This window comes from Lepus europaeus, chromosome 18 (assembly GCF_033115175.1).
Source record: "Lepus europaeus isolate LE1 chromosome 18, mLepTim1.pri, whole genome shotgun sequence".
NCBI classification, from domain to species: Eukaryota; Metazoa; Chordata; class Mammalia; order Lagomorpha; family Leporidae; genus Lepus; species Lepus europaeus.
The window spans coordinates 52,995,549-53,015,369 of record NC_084844.1 but is presented as its reverse complement, the minus strand read 5'-3'; the positions used below and the strand labels follow the sequence as shown (position 1 = coordinate 53,015,369).

Here is a 19,821-nt window from a genome sequence, read left to right as displayed (position 1 = left end):
TGAGGTCTGCCAGCGCCAAGGACCAGCCCAGGGCCCAGCAGGGCCACTCTGCATCTGCTCTGTGCGGCTGACACTTCCTCAGGCCCCTCCCCTCGTCGAATGTGAGCCCAGGCTGCCTGCTGGCCTTCCACATCTTTCTCCCAAGCTTCTGCAGAGAACCTGACCCATTCGTCTGGGCCAACACAGGCAGCAAACCAGCTGGTGCCTCTGCACCAGCCAATCCCTGTCATAGGCAGAGAGGCCATCGGGGTCCCCAAGGACGGGGGGGTGGGTCACAGAAGGCCACTCCGGTCACCTTCAGGGTAACGTGACCATCACTAAGCTTCATTCTGCCCTTGTGGCAAAGCATCCCTGCCAGCAGTGTTGCCCCCCATACAGGCTCCTGCAACCCATCTCAGCACCTCCTCTGGGCCTCACAACAGCCCTTGGAAACTGGCATAGCTACAGATGGGCGAGCAAACCACATGCAGAGATGGAAAGGGCCTGGCTCACCCCGGCCCCTCACCCTTTCTCTGGATGCCCTCCCCCTGCCCCCGGCTTGCTCTGCAAGGAGAAATGAACTCCGATCTGTTTTAGCTGGCGCTCTGTTACTTGCAGCCAAATGCAATCCTCACCCACAGACTCGCGTTACACTCATTCCCACTTCCCGGCCGAATGGTCACAGAGTAAGATCTTTCCCCCTAAAACTCAGCAACGGGGATGGCCCAATGATACCTCCACACAAAGAAGGGTGAGGTTCAAGGGGTGGGGCAAGTTGATGGATGACCGTGCCCATGTACACACACACTCATGCACGCATACACACACATGCACACGTGTACTCATGCGGTGCACACCCACATACTGTGCACATGGACCCACACGTGTGAACCCATGTACACACACTCATGCACAGTACACACTCATGCACACACACACTCATGTACACATACACACACATGCACACATGTACTCACGCGGTGCACACACCCACATACTGTGCACATGGACCCACACGTGTGAACCCATGTACACACACTCATGCACAGTACACACTCATGCACACATACACACTCATGCACACATGTACTCATGCGGTGCACATCCACACACCGTGCACATGCAGCCACACATGTGTGAACCCATGTATACACACACATACAGAGTCCTACTGGCTTACGCCCAAAGACACGCAGACCCACGTAGATCCACATGGGCAGGTGTGGAATGGGGAGAATGTGGAAGTGAGGCAGGTGGGGGTCTCTCCCCTTGCAGGGGACTCTGGGAAGGGAGAACAAAGAGTCTCGCCAGCTCTTCTGAGAGTAGGGCCTGAGGCAGAGCAAGGCCTGGGTCTTCCATGGGGAAGCCTGTGGATGACTCCCGTGTCCCTGGAGGTTGGCCACATTTTTCCAGGGAAGGTCAATCCCCCCAGGTAGCAGGTCACCCCGGGTGCCTGGGGCAGGCAGCACCTGGCCATGGGAAACCATCTCCCTGGAGTCTTTTCCAACAAAAAGGTGAGACCAGGCGGAAGCCAGGTCCCTGAGAAGGCAGCAGGATCGGGTTTCCCACGAGCCTCCCGGTGGGGAAGGGAGCCCAGACTGGCCTTTCCCTGGGTCGTCACCCAGCCCTGGCTCTGTCAATGACCCTGGGCTAGCGCCTTCCTCTCTGTGGACTGCAGGTGGCTCATCCGTAAGGGCAGAGGTCAACATTCGCACTGACGTCACTTCCAACCTAACAGTCTACGGCTTTGTCTCACATTGCCTCCAAGCAACCAGGGCAGCAGGCTGCACGCTGGCACTGTCACCCACGACGCTCCCGTGCACCACAGTGTCCTGGCCACAGGGCAGGAAACAGTGCACACCAGGCTCCCGGACACACCTGATGCTCTGCCTGGCACCAGCTCCTGCCTGCATTGTGCTGGAACCTCTTCGTGTGAAGGCTCTTGACCAGGGACTTCTGAAAGCCCTGTGCCCGAGCAGCCTCCTCTCCCTGCTGTTCTCTGTCCTGGGCCCACAGATGCAGGCCAGAGGCTGCCTCCTGCCATCGCCCCTTCACACCACGCCTTTCTGGACGTCCGTGCCGGGCTCCTCTCAGGAGGTCTAACTATACTTCCTGAAGACCTGGCTCTGGGGCCCCGAGTGCTCAGGCAGGACCCCCATGCTGCAGCCATCTCAGGAGGAGTGGCAGGGACCCCCAACCTCCAGACAGCATCACGTCTGTCCATCACCCCTGCCTCTGGCTTGGCCCCTTGTTCCCTCCCACCAAGCACCACTAATCCCAGGACCTCAGTTGGGACACAAGCGGACACAGGGCCTTTGCAGAGGTGGTTAAGGTATAATGAGGCCAAAAGGGAGGGCCCTCATCCCACACGAGCAGTGTGTTCTCAGAAGAGGAGATGAGGGAACAAAGGCAGAGGGATGAACATGGGGGCCCTGGGACAAGCAGGCCCAGCACAGGCCAAGGGGAGGGGCCCACAGCAGATCCTGGTCCCGTGGTCCTCAGAAGGAGCCAGCCCTGGGGTGTGCTAAGCCTCCACCTGCAGCACCGGCATTCCACATGGGCGCTGGTCTGTGTCCCAGCTGCTCCTCTCCTGATCCAGCTCCCTGCTAACGAGCCTGGGAAAGCAGTGGAGGATGGCCCAAGTGCTTGGGCACCTGCTCCCATGTGGGAGACTGAGAGGAAGCTTCTGGCTCCTGGCTTCAGATTGGCCCAGCTCCGGCCATTGTGGCCATCTGGGGAGTGAACCAGGGGATGGAAGACCTCTCTCTCTCTCTCTGCTTCTCCCTCTCTCTGTAACTCCGCCTCTCAAATATATTAATTTTAAAAAATGACACCGCTTGGGATGCCTGCAACCCATAATTGTAGTGCTTGGATTTGAGGCCCTGCTCTGCTTCTGACTGAGCTTCCTGCTAATGCACACCCTGGGAGGCGCCAGTGATGGCTCAAATAATTGGGTCCCTGCCAGTCACAGGGAGACCCAGACTGAGCTCCAGGCTCCTGCTGGGGGCAGCTGAGGAGTGAACCAGCAGAAGGAAGCTCATTCTCTCTCTCTCTCTCTCTCTCTCTCTCTCTCTCTCTCTCTCTCTCTCTCTCTCTCTCCCCTAATCTGTCTCTGCCTTTCAAATCCTTTTAAGATATTTTTTAAACTTTTTGCACCAAAATAAATTTAATTCTGTTCTCCATGAACTTTGTGAAATACCTTCCTATTTTTCCATTTTTCATTAGGTTGTTTATTTTCTTTTGAGTTTTGAGAGTTGCTTTTTTAAATTTTTTTTTAACATATTCTGGACTCACATCCCTCGTTGGATGTGGGAGGTCCAGCGCTTCCTGTGACTTCCCCGGCAGGGGAAAAGGTGAGTCAGGCTCATCCTCAAGTCCCTCTTCCCCGTGCAGCCTTCCAGGGGCTGCCAGGGTTCTCGAACGCCACCCACCTCCTCCCGGGACCCCAGCAAGCCGACCCTGCCCACGCCCTCCCGTGGCTGCCTTCCAACCAAGCCCTCTCCTGCTTCTAGACTTTGCTCTTCTCCGGAACCTTCTTCCCTGGGCATCCCTCTGGCTGTCTCCTCCGCATACCCCAGGTCTCCCCGCAACAAATGTCCTGTCCTCAGAGTTCCTCCCAGGCCCTGTGGGCGAGCAGCTTCCGCCAGTCGCGGTGTCTCCACCCTGCTGAGTCCCTCGATGCTTTCACTCCCTGTCACCCACAATTACCTTCCTCGCTGTTGATTGTCACCCTCCCAGCAGAAAGCCACAGGACCACATCCGTCCTGGGCACCATGGCAACCCAGCGCTTGGTAGGGTCTGAGCGCTCCACAGACACTGGGACTCGATAAGTGCCACCTCCAGTGTGGGCTCGTGGCTCGGTGGCAATCTGCAGCCCTCTGACCCCATGCATCTGGGGGACAGAACGAGGGGGTGATCGGGATTGATGACCCCACACGTCCATGGTCAGGGCAACCTTAACTCCCTTAGCTGCACAGCACTCATCACTGACGGGGAGCTGGATCTGAAACCCACCCATCATCCCCAAACTCCACTTCAGCTGTCTGCGACAACCTCCTCCCAACCAGGCTTGCCTCCCCACAGCAGCTGCTAACGAGGCTCAAAAGAGTACGTGTTGCCGGCGCCGTGGCTCACTAGGCTAATCCTCCGCCTTGCGGCGCCGGCACACCGGGTTCTAGTCCCGGTTGGGGCACCGGTTCTGTCCCGGCTGCCCATCTTCCAGGCCAGCTCTCTGCTGTGGCCAGGGAGTGCAGTGGAGGATGGCCCAAGTACTTGGGCCCTGCACCCCATGGGAGACCAAGATAAGCACCTGGCTCTTGGCTTTGGATCAGCGCGGTGCGCTGGCCGCAGCGCACCAGCCGCGGCGGCTATTGGAGGGTGAACCAACGGCAAAGGAAGACCTTTCTCTCTGTCTCTCTCACTGTCCACTCTGCCTGTCAAAAATAAAAATAAAAAAAAAGAGTACGTGTTTCAGGCAGCTCGTCCCTGCCACCTGGATCAAGGTGCAGGCAGCAGGAAGCACGGGGGGAGGGGAGGCCAGAATCCCAGACCGGGGGATTTGGCCCTTGGTGGTCTAGTCAACAATAGGTCTCCTGTACCTGTTACTCAGCTGTGGCAAAAACACAGGTCCGGCCAATGGATCTCAGCACGGGGGTGTGTGCATACATTCATGCATGTACATGCACACACGTGTGTGCCTGTATGATCCTGTACATGGCTGTGTGTCTGCACACACAGGCCTGGGGCAAGAAGGACTGGAGCTTGGGCCTTGTATCGGGGTCACCGAAAGTCTCCAACAAGCTCCAAGCCCAGCCAGGTCAGGGACTCCCCCCCGGATCCCAGATGCCACTTGGACTTCCTTGGTGGCATCTTCAGAACCCTCTTCAGATGTCCCCAGCCTGTCCCCATCACACAAGCAGCTGCCATTGGTCACTTTAAAAAAAATAATTAATTCGAGAGGCAGAGAGAGCACACCCATCTGCTGGTTCACTCCCCAGATACCTGCAAGAGCCAGGGCCAGGCTGAAGCCAGGACCCAGGAACTCAGTGCAGGTCTTCCACATGGATGGCAGGAACCCAATCACTTGGACCATTGTTGCTGCCTCGTAGGGCCTACACCAGCAGGAAGCTGGAGCCAGGAACTGGACAGCAAACCCAGGCACTCTGATGTGGGACGCGGGTGTTAGAACCATCACCCCAGCTGCTAGGCTAAGTCCCCACGTCTTGTTTGTCACCTTGGATCCTAGCATGCATAGATTATTTACTGAGAGCATGCAACAACAAATCCCCGTTGTATTAGAACTGGCTGCCAGGGACACACCAGGGCTAAGCACTTCCAATAAGAGGGGGCCAGTTCTCCCAGGCACCTCCGCTCATGGAAAGGAACAAGGTAACCAGAGATCCAAAGGCACCGTCTCAGTCTGTGTGTGAGAGTCATGGGCTCTGGACATGCACAGATACTCAAAGCTAACATGTATAGAGTGCACACTGCACCCAGGGCTCTCCTCTTCAGCAGCTCATTTAGCCTGCACCATAACCCAGTGGGGGAGAGGGAGTAGTACAGTTACCTCCCTTTTTAGAAGAGAAAGATGGGGCTCTAGAGACTATCTTGTCCGGAGATGGAACTTGAACCCTGGTCTAAATAACTCCAAGTTCATGTTTTGAAAAGCTATTCATCCCCAGGCAGGCGCTGTGGTGCAGTGGGTCAAGCCATATCGGAATGCAGGTTCAAGTCCTGTCTGCTCTGCTTCTGATCCAGCCCCCTGCTGATGCGCCTGGGAAGGCAGTGGATGGTGGCCCAGGTACTTGGGTCTCTGCCACCCACGTGGGAGACCTGGCTTGAGTTCCAAGATCCTGGCTTTGGCCTGGCCCAGCTCCAGCTATTGCAGCCATTTGGGAGTGAACTAACGGATGGAAGATCTCTCTCTCTCTCTCTCTCTCTACCTCTACCTCTACCTCTACATCTCTGTAACTTTGTCTTTCAAATAAAATAAATAGATCTTAAAAAAAAAAAAAAGCTTGGAGCAAAACCACCTCCCCACCTCCTGATCTCAGCCACACTTCTGAGCTGCAAGACCATGAACTTCACTGCTACAAGGCATTGTCCTGCCCTGTAGGGACTCAGCGGAGAAGCTCATGAAATATGGAACGTCGAAGCCGGAAGGGACTCAGAGACCGGAAATCGGGGCATAATGCCCCAGAGGAGGAGCCCGCTGGCTACAGAGGTCACCTGACCAGCCTGAAGCCCTGCAGACTTTGAACTTGCTGCCAGTTCTGAAGAGAGGGCTGTTGACTCCTCGGATCCCCAAGGAACAGGGAACCCCTTCACCCCCACAGGGCATGGCGGGAGTTCTGCGTGCTTCCTCTCCTGACTGCAGGATCGGGGGCCACCCTGGGGTCGGGGTCACTGCCCCTGAAGGTGGGGGCTGCTTCAGCTGCCAGCTACCTTCCTATCTCAGGTGACCAGCCCTTTTCCCTGGACTCCCCCCCAACACAGGACAAGAAATGGAAACATGACAAGGGATCCACAACAAGATGGTCCTCTGAGCTTCTGTAGGATACACAGACACAGACACTGCCTGGGAGGAAGCCAAGCAGGCAGGACAGACCCAGGTACTCAGCCATGCTGGGATCAGATCTAAACGTGCACACCAACACACACATGCATGTGTGCACACACCTTGATCTTGGGCATCAGGACAAGCTCTCAGCCTCGCCCAGCAAAATTTTAAAATGTAAATACCTCCTCCTCCACCCAGCTTTCATACAGAAAATCCTAAGCATGTTTCAGTTCATTGATTATAAATCTTCCCACTCAAAGGAATAAATCCTGGGGCTTGGACTCCCTGTGAGTCCTCCCTTAACACCCCCAAGAGCAACTTGCCCCCTCACTTTTTTTTTCTTAAGATTTAAGAAAGTCTGAGTTAAAGAGAGAGAGAGAATCTTTCTTCCACTGGTTCACTCCCCAGATGGGTGCAACAGCTGGAGCTGGGCTAGGCAGAAGCCAGTAGCCAAGAAGTTCTTCCGGGTCTCCACATGGGTGCAGAGGCCCAAGGACTTTCTCAGGTGCATTAGCAGGGAGCTAGATTGGAAGTGGAGCAGCCAAAACTTGAACCCGTGTCCATATGGGATGCTGGCATGGCAGGTGGTGGCTTTACCAGAAACGCCACAGCGCCGGCACCACAGCGCCCGACCCTTACCACCCCCTCCCTCACTTCTTATTCTCCACGGTTCTCAGCCTTGGCTGCACATTAGAACCACCCAGCGAGCTTTTCCAGTTCCCTCTGGACCCATTCATTAAAGCAGAAACCCTGAGGGTGGGAACAGGTGGAGTATTTTTAAATCTCTCCAGGTGATTCCGAAGCACAGCCAAGGGCAAGAACTGCAGCCCCAAGTCTGGGACAAATGTGCTGAGGATGCCACCAGACGAAGGTCAAGTTCCTGAAGGAGAAAGACACAGGAGGCGGGCGCACACAGTGGCCCCGGGAGTCAGAGGGGGGCAGCACTGAGACGCTCACTTCCTCCCCTCCCCCTGGCCGCTCTTGGCAGAGCCACGGGAAGAAATAAGGGGTGGCTGGGCGCCCGCAAGAAGGCACGGGCAAAGACTGCGAGGCCCGCCACCCGCCTCCGTCTGGCTAATGATTGCATCTTACGACTCAGGCACTCAGACTCGCAGGGGGCAGGGCCCTGTGCTCGGCGAGCTGGAACGCCAGCCCTTTGTACGGGGAGACTGGATGCACCGGGTCAATTTCTTAATTCTCATCGCAATTCGGTTCACGGGAGAGACTCCCGGAATGTCTTTATCCATCACAGATGGTTTGGGACGATGATAAATTAATATTGTTATCCAAGGAGGCGCGGCCGAAATGGTTAAATGGCAACCCCTTCTTTGCACCCTCTGCAAAGAAGGAGCGCCCCCCGAATCCATAAAGCAGACAAATGGTCAACAAAACCTCCCATCTTTTGACAGATTCCAAGACAAGGATCATTCACAGACCGCTCTGCGGAGAAAAGGGAGAAATTTATCTCATCTGACTTTGTATAGGACAGCAGCCCGCAGCAGAATGAGGCAGTCCCAGTGCTGTGAAATCGCCCTGAATAGCCAGAGAGTGCAGCCGCCTGTTCCCTGGGCATGTTTATTACGATCCTTTGTATGCACCAACCCAGCCAGCCCCAGTGTGCTTCTAAACCAGGGGAAGGGGGAGAAAGAACCCAACAAATTTGTTGCTATGAAACTTCCCAAATGGAAGACCGCATAATAACCCTGGGGACCAAATGCCCTTGCTCCAGGCTGTTCTTGTCTGGGTCCACCCCTGCTCCACCAGGAACAAGGCCCCAGTCAGCCAATCGCCAGCAGTGTATGGGTGGCCTCGGCCCCCTGCCTGGGACCCCTCCCAGGCCCTGCGAAGTCAGGGAGTACACAGGGCGCCCCCTCCCCCTCAGGCCATGCCCAACCCGACTTGGGAGCTCAGAGCTTTGCTGAGTGCCCCTGTGTAACAAAGCAAGGAAGTGCGGCCTCCTCCCCCCAACCCAGGGCCTATGACGGGGCTCCCTGGGACTTGGGGGTGGTGCCACACACAGGGCAAAGCATCCAAAAGCAAAATGCTGGGGTCAAAGTGCATCCACTAGGGAGCCATTTCTGTGAGGCCCGGGCAGACAAGCGGTGGTGGAGGTGGGGGTTGGCCCCAAGGCCCCATGGGAAGACCTCCAGGGCAGGTGGTTAGGTGGTTACCCATGGGGCCTTGGGGCCAAGGGCATCTGAACTTTCCCCAAGGCTGATGTCTCAGGGTCCCTCTTTGGGAGAAAGGGTCCCTCGGGGAAAGTGAGAATTCGGAGCGCTCACCTCTGCTAAGGCAGGGAACGCCAGGAAAGGAAAGAGCAGACAGAAAAGAGCTGGGTCGTTCAGGTCATATTTTTTTGCTCCCCTGTCACCAGATGTGTTCTCATCGGTCAAACAGAAGGCATGGCTTCTCTTCACCAATCAGGAGTCAGGATCCTTAAAGCTCTTGTCTTTCCTCACCAATCGGAAGGCAGGTTCCATGAAGCACAGTCCTCACCAATCATGTGGCAGATTCCACATGTATTTTCTCACCAATTAGAAGGCAGGGTCCTTGAAGCATTGTCTTTCCTCACCAATCAGAAGGCAGATCGCATGAAGCATTGTCTTTCCTCACCAATCAGAAGGCAGGGTCCTTGAAGCATTGTCTTTCCTCACCAATCAGAAGGCAGATCACATGAAGCATTGTCTTTCCTCACCAATCAGAAGGCAGGGTCCTTGAAGCATTGTCTTTCCTCACCAATCAGAAGGCAGATTGCATGAAGCATTGTCTTTCCTCACCAATCAGAAGGCAGATTGCATGAAGCATTGTCTTTCCTCACCAATCAGAAGGCAGGGTCCTTGAAGCATTGTCTTTCCTCACCAATCAGAAGGCAGATTGCATGAAGCATTGTCTTTCCTCAGCAATCAGAAGGCAGATTGCATGAAGCATTGTCTTTCCTCAGCAATCAGAAGGCAGATTGCATGAAGCATTGTCTTTCCTCACCAATCAGAAGGCAGATTGCATGAAGCATTGTCTTTCCTCACCAATCAGAAGGCAGGGTCCTTGAAGCATTGTCTTTCCTCACCAATCAGAAGGCAGGATCCTTGAAGCATTTATTATCTTTCTTCCTCAATGAAGAGGCACTGAGCGCTCCCCCTCCCCTGCCACACTTCCTCAGCAGGGTGGTATTTGTGTCTTTTCAGGCAAAATGCACCCTAAATTTTCCTCTCTTGAGTTCTTCTCCCAGGATCCCCACCAGGGCTGGGGACAACTGCTGTCCAGGGTAGAAAGGGAAACAGCCACCAAGGCTGACCATAAAACTGCCAATTATAAACCAGGAGTACTCCCTCATCGGCGTGCACCTGTCCCTCTAGAAGCCAGAGCAGCAGGCCCTGGAGATGGCCTGCAGGCTCCCCTGACTGTGGCTTCCCAGCACCTCTCACCACGAGTGGGGACGACTCATGGTCCCTGTCCCTGCCCACAGCATCAGAGGGGAGGGTGGAGATGACAAAGGCCTGGCTCCTTTTTCCTGCTGGGGGACATGCATGATAAGACAGGACTGGTACCCTTCCTTGTGGAACACAGATCTTCTCACCCACAGGCACTGGACTGCCCAGCTGAGCGGCCACTTCACTGTTGGTTAAAACTTCTCAGCTGAACCTTCAAGAAATCGATGCACAAGGCAGCTCCTTACAAGATTCTGGACTCCCCCTTCTTCTTCAGTAAAAGACTCAACAGACGTTTTTGGGCCCAGGTAAAGGAGTTGGAGACCTTCCAACGATGCTCTTTGAAAACCCAAAGCCAGGGCTGGTGTTGTGGCATGGTGGGTTAAGCCAGCGCCTGCAATGTCGGTGTCCCATATGGGCACCAGTTCAAGTCCTGCCTGGTTCACTTCTGATCCAGCTTCCTGCCAATGCACCTGGGAAAAGCAGCAGAAGATGGCCCAAGTACCTGGGCCCCTGCCACCTATGTGGGAGACTCGGAAAAAGCTCCTGGCTTCATTATGGCCCAAAACCTGACCATTGTGGCCATGTGGGGAACAAACCAGCAGGTGGAAGATCTCTCTTGGGGCTGGTGCTGTGGCATATTGGGTGAGGCTGCCGTCTGTAGTACCGGTATCCCATGTGGGCACTGGTTCGAGTCCCAGCTGCTCCACTTCCAATCCAGCTCTCTGCTGTGGCCTTGGAAAGCAGTAGAAGATGGCTCAAGTCCTTGGGCCCCTGCACCCACGTGGGAGACCCGGAAGAAGCTCCTGGCTCCTGGCTTCAGATCTGCCTGGCTCCAGCCATTGTAGCCATTTGGGGAGTGAACCAGCGGATGGAAGACCTCTCTCTCTGTCTCTCCCTCTCTCTGTCTATAACTCTATACCTCTCAAATAAATAAATCTTTAAAAATTAAAATAAGAAAGAAAGAAATGAAAGAAAAGCCAAAGCCATCTCTGCCCGCATCTCCTAGACATGGCAAATCTTTCTTCCCTTTGTCCAGGCCACCATTCTCTGCCCTAACCTGCGGGGGCATTCTCTCCCAGAAACAGCCCGGCTACCCTGATGCTCACATTTTTCTTGGCAACCAGCAGAGGCAGCCGTAAGTCCACAGATGCGGAAGAAGAGCCTGCTTCCGCCTTGGGAGCCACGCTGCTCATCCCGGTGCACTAGGACTGACACTTCCCCTGGAGGAGGCAGCCTGGGAACCTGGGGGTGGGGGTGGGGTTTTCGAGCAGGGCAGGGTCAGGGCCCCCTGCTCAACATGGGGCCGGCTTGGCTGCAGATCCGCTGCCACCGACGGCTCTGAAGCCCTCCATGATTGTGGAATAAGGCACCTGCTATGCACCGGGCCCTGCAAATGACACAGTCAGGCCTGCACACAACTGCAGCACCTGGGGGCTCTCTCGCCTGGAAACGGACACTTCTCTGGGAGGGTGTCCCTTCTGCAGCTCATCACCTGGGCCTTAGTCTGCCAACAGTTTGGGGCCCCCTTGCCTGTGCACGTGTCTCAGGACCCTGCGCGTGCGGAGCCCCTGGAAGTGGTTATCTCCTTGGAAGAAGCTGGGCCCCTTCTTTGGTAGAACTTTGGTTCCCAGAATTCCCAAAACCTAACACGGCAGGGAGACGCCACATCTCACACACTCCAGCATCAACCTCCTGGCATTTCACGGGGCTCCTGGGTCAGCTGACCACAGCCTCATTGTTGTTGGTGGGAGAAAAACAAACAGCAGAAAGTTAAGACATTAGCGTTTGCTTCAGTGAGGAGTGAAGCTATTTGCAAATGGATTAGATGTTCCTTTGGAGAACAGAGAACGCTGGTCCTGTATGCGCAGGGACTGGGGGCAGGGGGTAGGGGCCCAAGTCCAAAGAAGTGCGTGGGTTTGGGAAAAGAGAGCCCTTTGTCCCCGCCTTAAGTCTCCCGTGGTATGCGGCACACCTGTGTGAAGGAGAAACCCTGGAGGGGGAGGGGAGGAGGTGTCGATAGCAGGGGGCAGGAGCCCCGCACCCTCCTAGGGGATCACACCTCCTCCTTTCTTCTCCTTTGAGCCTTGTCTTCCTTGCCCCTTTGTTTGGGCTCACACCTCCAAATACCAGGGAGGTGTGTGTGTGTGTGTGTGTGTGAGAGAGAGAGAGAGAGAGAGAGAGACAGATGACCTCAGCCTGTGCAGATCCGCAGGGAACCCAGAAAGAGGAAATGCTGAAGGGGCACCGGGAAGGGAGGGAGGGCGGAGGGAGGCGTGGCGCGCCCAGGGCTGCTCTGCCTACCTCTGCAGGCCTTCCGGTGGGTGATGGGCTTGCCCATGTCGCGGTAGTAGCCCTCCTTGCAGTAGTGGCAGTGGCGGCCGGCGGTGTTGTGGCGGCAGTTCAGGCAGACGCCCCCGCTCTTGCGCCCCGAAAGCTTGTAGAGCTCCATGTTGAAGCGGCAGCGCCGCGCGTGCAGGTTGCAATTGCAGGCTGCAGGAGAAGACAGGAAGAGACCCTCAGCGTGGCGTGTTGGGAGATCGGGCACCCGTGGGAGCCCGGGGAGAGCCTGTTCCCCAGCCCCTTCTCCATTCCCGCCTCTGGGCTGGGCAGGGAGAGGTGTGCGGCTCCCCCTATTTGCACCCCTTGGCACGGACCAGAGTACCGCAGCAGAGACCGCCCCCGAATCCACACGCTCAAGTCCTAACCCTCGCTCCCTGGAAAAGCCACTGCCATTGGCGACCAGGTCTTCAAAGAGGTAAGTTGGTTAAAACAAGGCCCTCAGGGCAGGTCCTAGTCCAAGCTACAAAGAGGCCATCTGCACACCCCGGGAGACACCAGCAATACACATGCAGGGCGAGGACAGAGAGAGAAGGCAGCCACCCGCCCACCGAGGAGAGAGGCCTCAGGAGGCGGCAACACCACCCACACCTGGAGCTCAGGTTTCCAGCCTCCAGAGCAGGGGCAGGGAACATCCGGCCCAGGGGCCAAGAAATCCCTGGGTCTGGCCCTGCTAAGGCAACCTGCAGGTGAGACTTGAAATTCCATAAATCTACAGCAGGCTGACTTCTAGGTCGACGATTGTGTGTGGCTGGTGAATAATGTTATAAAGATCCAAAGGGCCCTTGGCAGAAAAAGCCCCCCGCCCCAGCTCCAAAGGGTGAGAGGCTGGTGCTTCAGGACCACCCCTCCAAAATCCCACGTGCTTGTCACAGCAGCTGAGCAGACTGGCACACAGCTCAAGGCCCCTGCCCTGGAGGATTCTGGGGCCAGGTGCACCCCCTTCCTCCCACTGTCAGCCCTGATGGCTCAGTTCTGTGGAGGGTCTGCCCTGCCCTGGACCCTCCCCTGCCTCCTCTCTGACTCCCCCCCTCCCAGGTTTGCTTCCCTCCACCTCCTCCTCCCTGTGCACCTGTGACACTCAGGACTCTCTCCACGGCCCTAATGCCCCTGGGACCTGTCTCCTGGAACGCTCATCAGCCCTGGCCCCCTACTTCCAAACCTTTACAAGGACACTTCAAAAAGTTCACAGAAAACTGAATGAAAAGATAAGTTTATTTTGGTGCAAAAATTTTTTGAAATCCATATATACAGGGGGTCCTGGAAAAGTTCATGGAATATACATATAATATAATGCATCTGGGCATGGCTTTGTGGTACAGCGGTTGAGCCGCCTCCTGCGGCACTGGCATCCAATATGAGCACTGGTTCCAGGCCCAGTGGCTCTACTTCCTATCCAGCTCCCCACTAACGTGCTTGGGAAGGCAGTGGAAGATGGCCTATGTATGCGTGAACCTCCCCCCACCCCTCGCCTCTCTGTCATCTCCCTTTCTCTCTGTAACTCTGCCTTTCAAATAAATAAATACATCTTTTAAAAATTCTATTTAAAAAAAAAAAGAATATCACACATGGGTTTCAAAAGTTCAGGCTCCTACAGAAGCTCATCTTCTGATTCCATTTTCCACAAGCCTTCTGAAGCACTCTCATCTCTCCAGATTCGGGTTTGAACCCAGGGCCGCCTCTCCCACGTCCCCTCACCCAGGAGCCGAGCTCCACAGGTTGCCCTCAGTGCCGCACAGTCAGCTCTTCACATCCACACACCTGCATCTGTGGATTCAACCAATCTTTGGTTTTGAACCATCTTTGTTTGAACCACCTTTGAACAAGTGCGTCTGAACTCTGCTCTGACTGTTGCACAGGCCTCTCAAGACAGCAGTGTTGGGTTAAATTCCAGACCCACATTTTTTTTTTACGTCACATCCGAAGTGCCAAAGTGCCTTGTAAAAAGTCTGTATTAGCTAAGCCTCCCACCAGCAGGACATGAGCGCTCCACTGACTTGCCACACCCTTGAAAAGAACAACAGGACACACTGGGTATCAGTACTGTTTTTTTTTTTTAAGCATTTGCCAATCTGAGGGGAAAATATACACATGATTTTAATTTGCATGTCTCTTGATTATGAGGGCGGCTAGATGCCTTTTCCATGTATTTTCTATTTATAATTTCTCTTCTGTACGTTGCCTGTTCATGCCATTTGCTCAGTTTTCAAATAAAGTGGGTTTCTCCCCCACACTGTCCAGTGCTCTTACAATGGCTTAAAACTGTTTGTGTTTTCCACCATACAAATATTGTTACCAGCTTCTTACTCAGATATGGCTTTTATTTGTGATTTTTAAAAGATCTGCATGTTTAATTTTTCTCTCTGATGTTATGATAAGCTTCATTAAGTGTTCTTCTAGACCCACCCTCCAATGACTCTCCCATGAGTCACTCCATTACAAGAGGGAATGGACAAGGCCTTGGAGGAGACCCTAAGGCAGCTCACACCCTCAAGTCTGAAAGCAGCCAGAAGCCAAACCAGACCAGAAAATGACTGCCGGAAGTGGCACTAAGGGTCCCCAAGGGCTGAGCTCAACCAGGTGCAGAGAAGCTGCGGCTGCACTCTGCCTTACCTAGGAATGTCACACTTGACGCACACTCACTGTCTCTTTGGACGCAGCCAGACAAGGGTGCCGGGGGCTGCTGAGGGAGAGGAAGTGAGCAGCCAGCCCAGGTCTCCTGGCTCCAGGTCCACTGGGTCTTTCCTCCAACCACAGTCACCATAGAGCCTGGCACACTTGCCCAGGGACACAGACCTGGAAGGCTCACCCAGGTCTCATTTCCTCAGGTCTCCCTTGTCCCACGAGAGGCCCACCCCCTACCTGCCCAGTCCTGCATCCCCAAACCTGGGCCTAGGCCTCGGAGCCCCTCCTGGGAGCTGGGCACCCCCTCACACCCGCCATGGGGAAGCCTGGGCTGGGATCTCTTTCCCATATGCACCTGACACCAACAAAAGGTACCTCGCAAACAACTGGTCGCACAAAAGAAAACTCCAGGGCCCAACATCAAAAGGCAGGGCTCCCCTGGCTCCCCCCTTCTGCGAGCTGTCAGAGGACATCAAGTGACAAGCGCCCACGCTCAGACTTGTGCAAAGTATTTTACTGCTTGTTTTCTTTCCCCTTTGTTTTATTTTCTCTACACAGATGGAAAAATGCACCAGGCAAAGCAGCTCACATCTGGATCCCTGGGCGCCACAAAGAGGTGTCACCCAACGCCCGGCCTGTCCCCAGCCCCTTCCTCAGAAAGGCACCTTAATCCCCTCATGCCTTCCTGTTTACCTACTCCTTCTCTCAGAGGCAAAAATATTGGGTATTAGTTTCATTATCGGATTTCAAGGCGGGAAGGAAAGGGCAGCTTTGTGCAAAGAGAGGTCAGCCTGGGGGCTGGGGAGAGGGGGGTGGGGGATGCAGAGATAGCCCAAGCCACCAGCACAGCTGGGGGGTGGGGGGGCTCTGCCTCTTATCTGGGGTCCCTCAAGCACACAGAGGAACCCCGGCCTCTAAACCTTCATTCTGCTACCATGTGGGCCCACCAAAGATGCATGACAAGTGGCTGCATTTCAGGTCCAGGACGAAACGAGGGGTAGGGGGTAGGAGCAGCAGAGGGTCCCCCTCTCCACCACTCAACCGGAAACCAGAAAGAAATAGGGACCCCTGTTTTCCTTTTCCATCAGAAAGTCCTATTTTCACACATGCCTGGGACTACTTCCTAGCTCCCAACATTCCTCAGAACCTCTCCCACTGACCTGGAATTGCCATTCCACTGAGGTCAGTCAAATGCAATATAGGTTCCCCGTCTGCAGCTCTGCCATGGGCTACGTGGGACATGGAGATGGAGGCGGCCCTTCTGCTGTGTAGGGGCTCTCTACCTCACACAGAAAGGGGGCAGACAAGCCTCCACATCAGCACACTGCTTGATCAAGTGAGACAAGCGCTCTCATTGATTGTGTTGATTCACTGAGGACAGGAACAGTGCTGGCTCTTATGTCCTTCAGCCCAAAGCAGGCCTCAACAACTTTCATTGTACCAATGAGAGGAAGGAGAGATGGACGGATGGGTGAGTGGGGGGGGGTGGGTGGATGGATGGATAGATGGAAGTGGGGGAGGTAGGTGAATGGATGGGGGAGTTATGGATGGATGGAGTTATAGGGGGATGGATGGATGATAGGCAAGTAGGTAGGTAAGTAGATGGGTGATGGATGGATGGATGGGAGGTTGGATGGAGTAGGTGGTAGGTGAATGGACAGATGGATGGAGTTGTGGGGAGATGGATGGATGATAGGCAAGTAGGTAGGTAAGTAGATGGGTGATGGATGGATGGATGGGTGGTTGGATGGAGTAGGTGGTGGGTGAATGGACAGATGGATGGAGTTGTGGGGAGATGGATGGATGAACAAGCAGGATAGAGGATTCACTGCCTGGATGACACTCTGACAAGACACAGCCTTGGGGCCAGCGCAGTGGTGCAATAGGTTAATCCTCTACCTGAGGTGCCGACATCCCATATGGGCACCGGGTTCTAGTCCTGGCTGTTCCTCTTCCAATCCAGCTCTCTGCTGTGGCCTGGGAAAGCAGTGGAAGATGGCCCAAGTGCTTGGGCCCCTACACCTGCATGGGAGACCGGGGAGAAGCACCTGGCTCCTGGCTTCAGATCAGTGCAGCTGGCCATTTGGGGAGTGAACCAATAGAAGGAAGACCTTTCTCTCTGTCTCTCCCTCTCACTGTCTATAACTCTACCTTCAAATAAAATCTTAAAAAAAAAAAAAAAGACACGCAGCCTTGTGATGTTTCTTTACTGTTGTTTCGAACTCCTTTGAGCTCATCTTGCTGTTTCAACTTATAAGCTAGCTCCTGTCCACTCAGGCAGTCGGCAGTGCCCTGTGCACACAAGGGCCCTGGGCACCCCGAGAACACTGCATAGAGAATGCACAGGGAGACCGCATCTGCATCTGTGGGTCTGATGACAAAAAGGCTGATAAATGAAGCCCCAATCCACCAGGACCGTCCCAGGCCCAGAAAGCAGTGGCAGACATTGTAAGTCATGTCCTGCACCGCACTCTCAGGGACTCCGGCCTGGGGCTCTCAGTGGAATGAGAAGGCCATTTGGCCAGGGGCCTCATCAGGGGGCACCCCTCTTGGCCCTAGGGCCCCTCCTCTGCCTGAGAATAATGGACTCATGTGTCTGCAGCTGGACCAACCAAAATAACCAACTCACATATGCACCCTGGACATGCTTTGCATGCAAGAAAGTGGTCCCCCACTCTGCCTCCCACCCTGGTGTGCCAGGGTACAATCTCTCTCAGATTGGTCATGGCTAGTGGCACATTTCCATGTGTCCAGGTCACAGGGCAGGACAGAGCATGAAGGACACTGGCAGGGTTGGGTACAGGGGCTCCTTGGTTACTGAGTAAGCACCAGGGCACCTGCTCACCACGCACGAAGTGTTTCAACCCGGAGTAGGAGGGATTTGGATGGTGGTTACCAACCAGGGCCAGTGCACCTCACCCCAGTGGTCCTTAGGCAAGGTCCACAGGCATTTTTGGTTGTCACGACTGGAGAGGAAGGAGCTGCTTGTATCTGGGGGTGGAGACCAGAGAGGCTGCCACATATCCCTCAATGCCCAAGACAGCCCCCACAACACAGCGTTCAGCCCAAGATGCCAAGGTCCTGTGTTAGCCTGTGACACCCCCACCTCCAGAGTTACAAGGGTTTTTATTCCCCTCTAATACTGTCTCCGCACTGACTCTGTACAGATGGTCATTTGCTCTGCAACATATGCTCCATCGTAGGCTTTCAAAGGCCAGGTGCTGGTGTGAGTTCAGGGGCCACCACGGCACATAAGACAGAGTCCTGCCCTCCGGAGTCAGAGGGGAGATGGGCAGCGGTGTAGCAACTGCACAACGGGTCTGGAACATGCAGCCATGACCACTGCTGTAGGAGCTGATGGTCAGAGAGGCTACTCTGCTGTGACCTCCTGACACAAGATGGAGAGGACAGGGCCCAAGAACAGAGTGTCCAACACTACGTGCACATGGGTCACTTGGGGATCATGGTCAGATGTTGAGTATGGGGCCAGGAGCAGGGCCTGAAAAATGCAGGCTCCCAGGTGATGCCCCAGCTGCTAGCCTGCAGAGCAGCACCAACTGATGGCACTTGGAGCTACGCTGCTAAGAACCAGCAGGGATGGAACCCACTGTGTGCAGAGAGAGCCCTGCTGGGAGGGAAAGGCAGTGCCTGGGCAGGGAGTCTGCGGTAGGCAGCAGACAGGGCTGGTTTCCTAAGAAACTGCCTTGCGATGCAGCAGGTTAAGGCACAGCTTGTGATGCAGCATCCCATAGGGGCGCCAGTTAGAGTCCCAGCCACTCCATTTCCACCCCAGCTCCCTGCCATTGCACTTGGGAAGGCAGCAGAAGATGGCCCAAGTGCTTGGGGCCCTGCACCCACAGGGGAGGTTTAGAAGAAGTTCCCAGCTCCTGGCTTCCGCCTGGCCAAGCCCCAGCCATTGCAGCCATTTGGGGAGTGAACCAGTGGATGAAAGGTCTCTCTCTGTCTCTCCTTCTCTATTACTTTGGCTTTTGAATAAACCATTTTTTAACAAAAACTTTAAAAAAAAACTTCTCTTTAAATAATTGGTTCAGAATCATAAAAATATTTGAGAGTTATTTTTAAGAGTGTGAGGCCATTTGTATTTATTTATTCCTTTGCTACTCTGTTTGGTATGCTAGTTTTAAAATAAATCGTTTGACTCTTGGTTTACACATTTTAAGTATTCCACCCCCAGGATGTGTCCTTCTGAGCTCGGTACCAACATCTCCCAAAATGCTCCCCACAGCCCTGGCACCTGTTGGCATCTGGGGACCATGCTGAGCTGGGCTCTCAACAGGCTCCTGGTAGGCAAGAGCCGAGGCAGGACTGGCCCAAGCATTTCTGGGGCCTGCAGCTTTTTGTGTCTTTGTGTGGGGCTTCAGGACATGGTCATAAGTGCAGAAAAATTCACAAACCATCAAAGCCCAGACTACAGGTTTCAGTTCATTTCTGGCAAACCTGGCAGCAGGTGGATTTATTCATGCATCAGTAAATACTAACTGGGCGCCTTCTCTATCCCAGGAGCTGTGCAAGGTGCTGGGGAGGTAACAGTGAGTATGACAGATGTGGTCCCTTCCTCTCTACCTGGATGTGCTGAAAGTCTGGATGCCTAGGCTGCCGCTGTCGCCTCTATGGCTGGGTGCCATCTCCCAAACAAGTCACCAGAGATGCCACCCGGCCAGAGCCAGCACAGTGATGACCAGTCCGAGGAAGCCAAAGAGAAGGGCAACCACTGGGAAGATCCAGGGGACATTGCATGGGTCCAGTCAAGGGCTCCAGGGTTTGCAATCATTTCCAGTGCCTTGCTTCAGCTTCTTTTTTTTTTTTTGGACAGGCAGAGTGGACAGTGAAAGAGAGAGACCGAGAGAAAGGTCTTCCTTTTCCATTGGTTCA

At 54.6% G+C, this 19,821-nt stretch overlaps 1 protein-coding gene across 1 annotated transcript in view; it reads right to left on the bottom strand.

Annotated features, from left to right (window-relative positions):
- Window positions 1-19,821, bottom strand: part of NTN1 (netrin 1) — a 197,899-nt gene that overhangs the window by 56,414 nt on the left and 121,664 nt on the right. Inside the window, exon 3 of the mRNA XM_062216133.1 lies at window positions 12,268-12,456. Within this exon, the coding sequence (XP_062072117.1) occupies window positions 12,268-12,456 (189 nt within the window). The remainder of the gene's footprint in view (window positions 1-12,267; window positions 12,457-19,821) is intronic.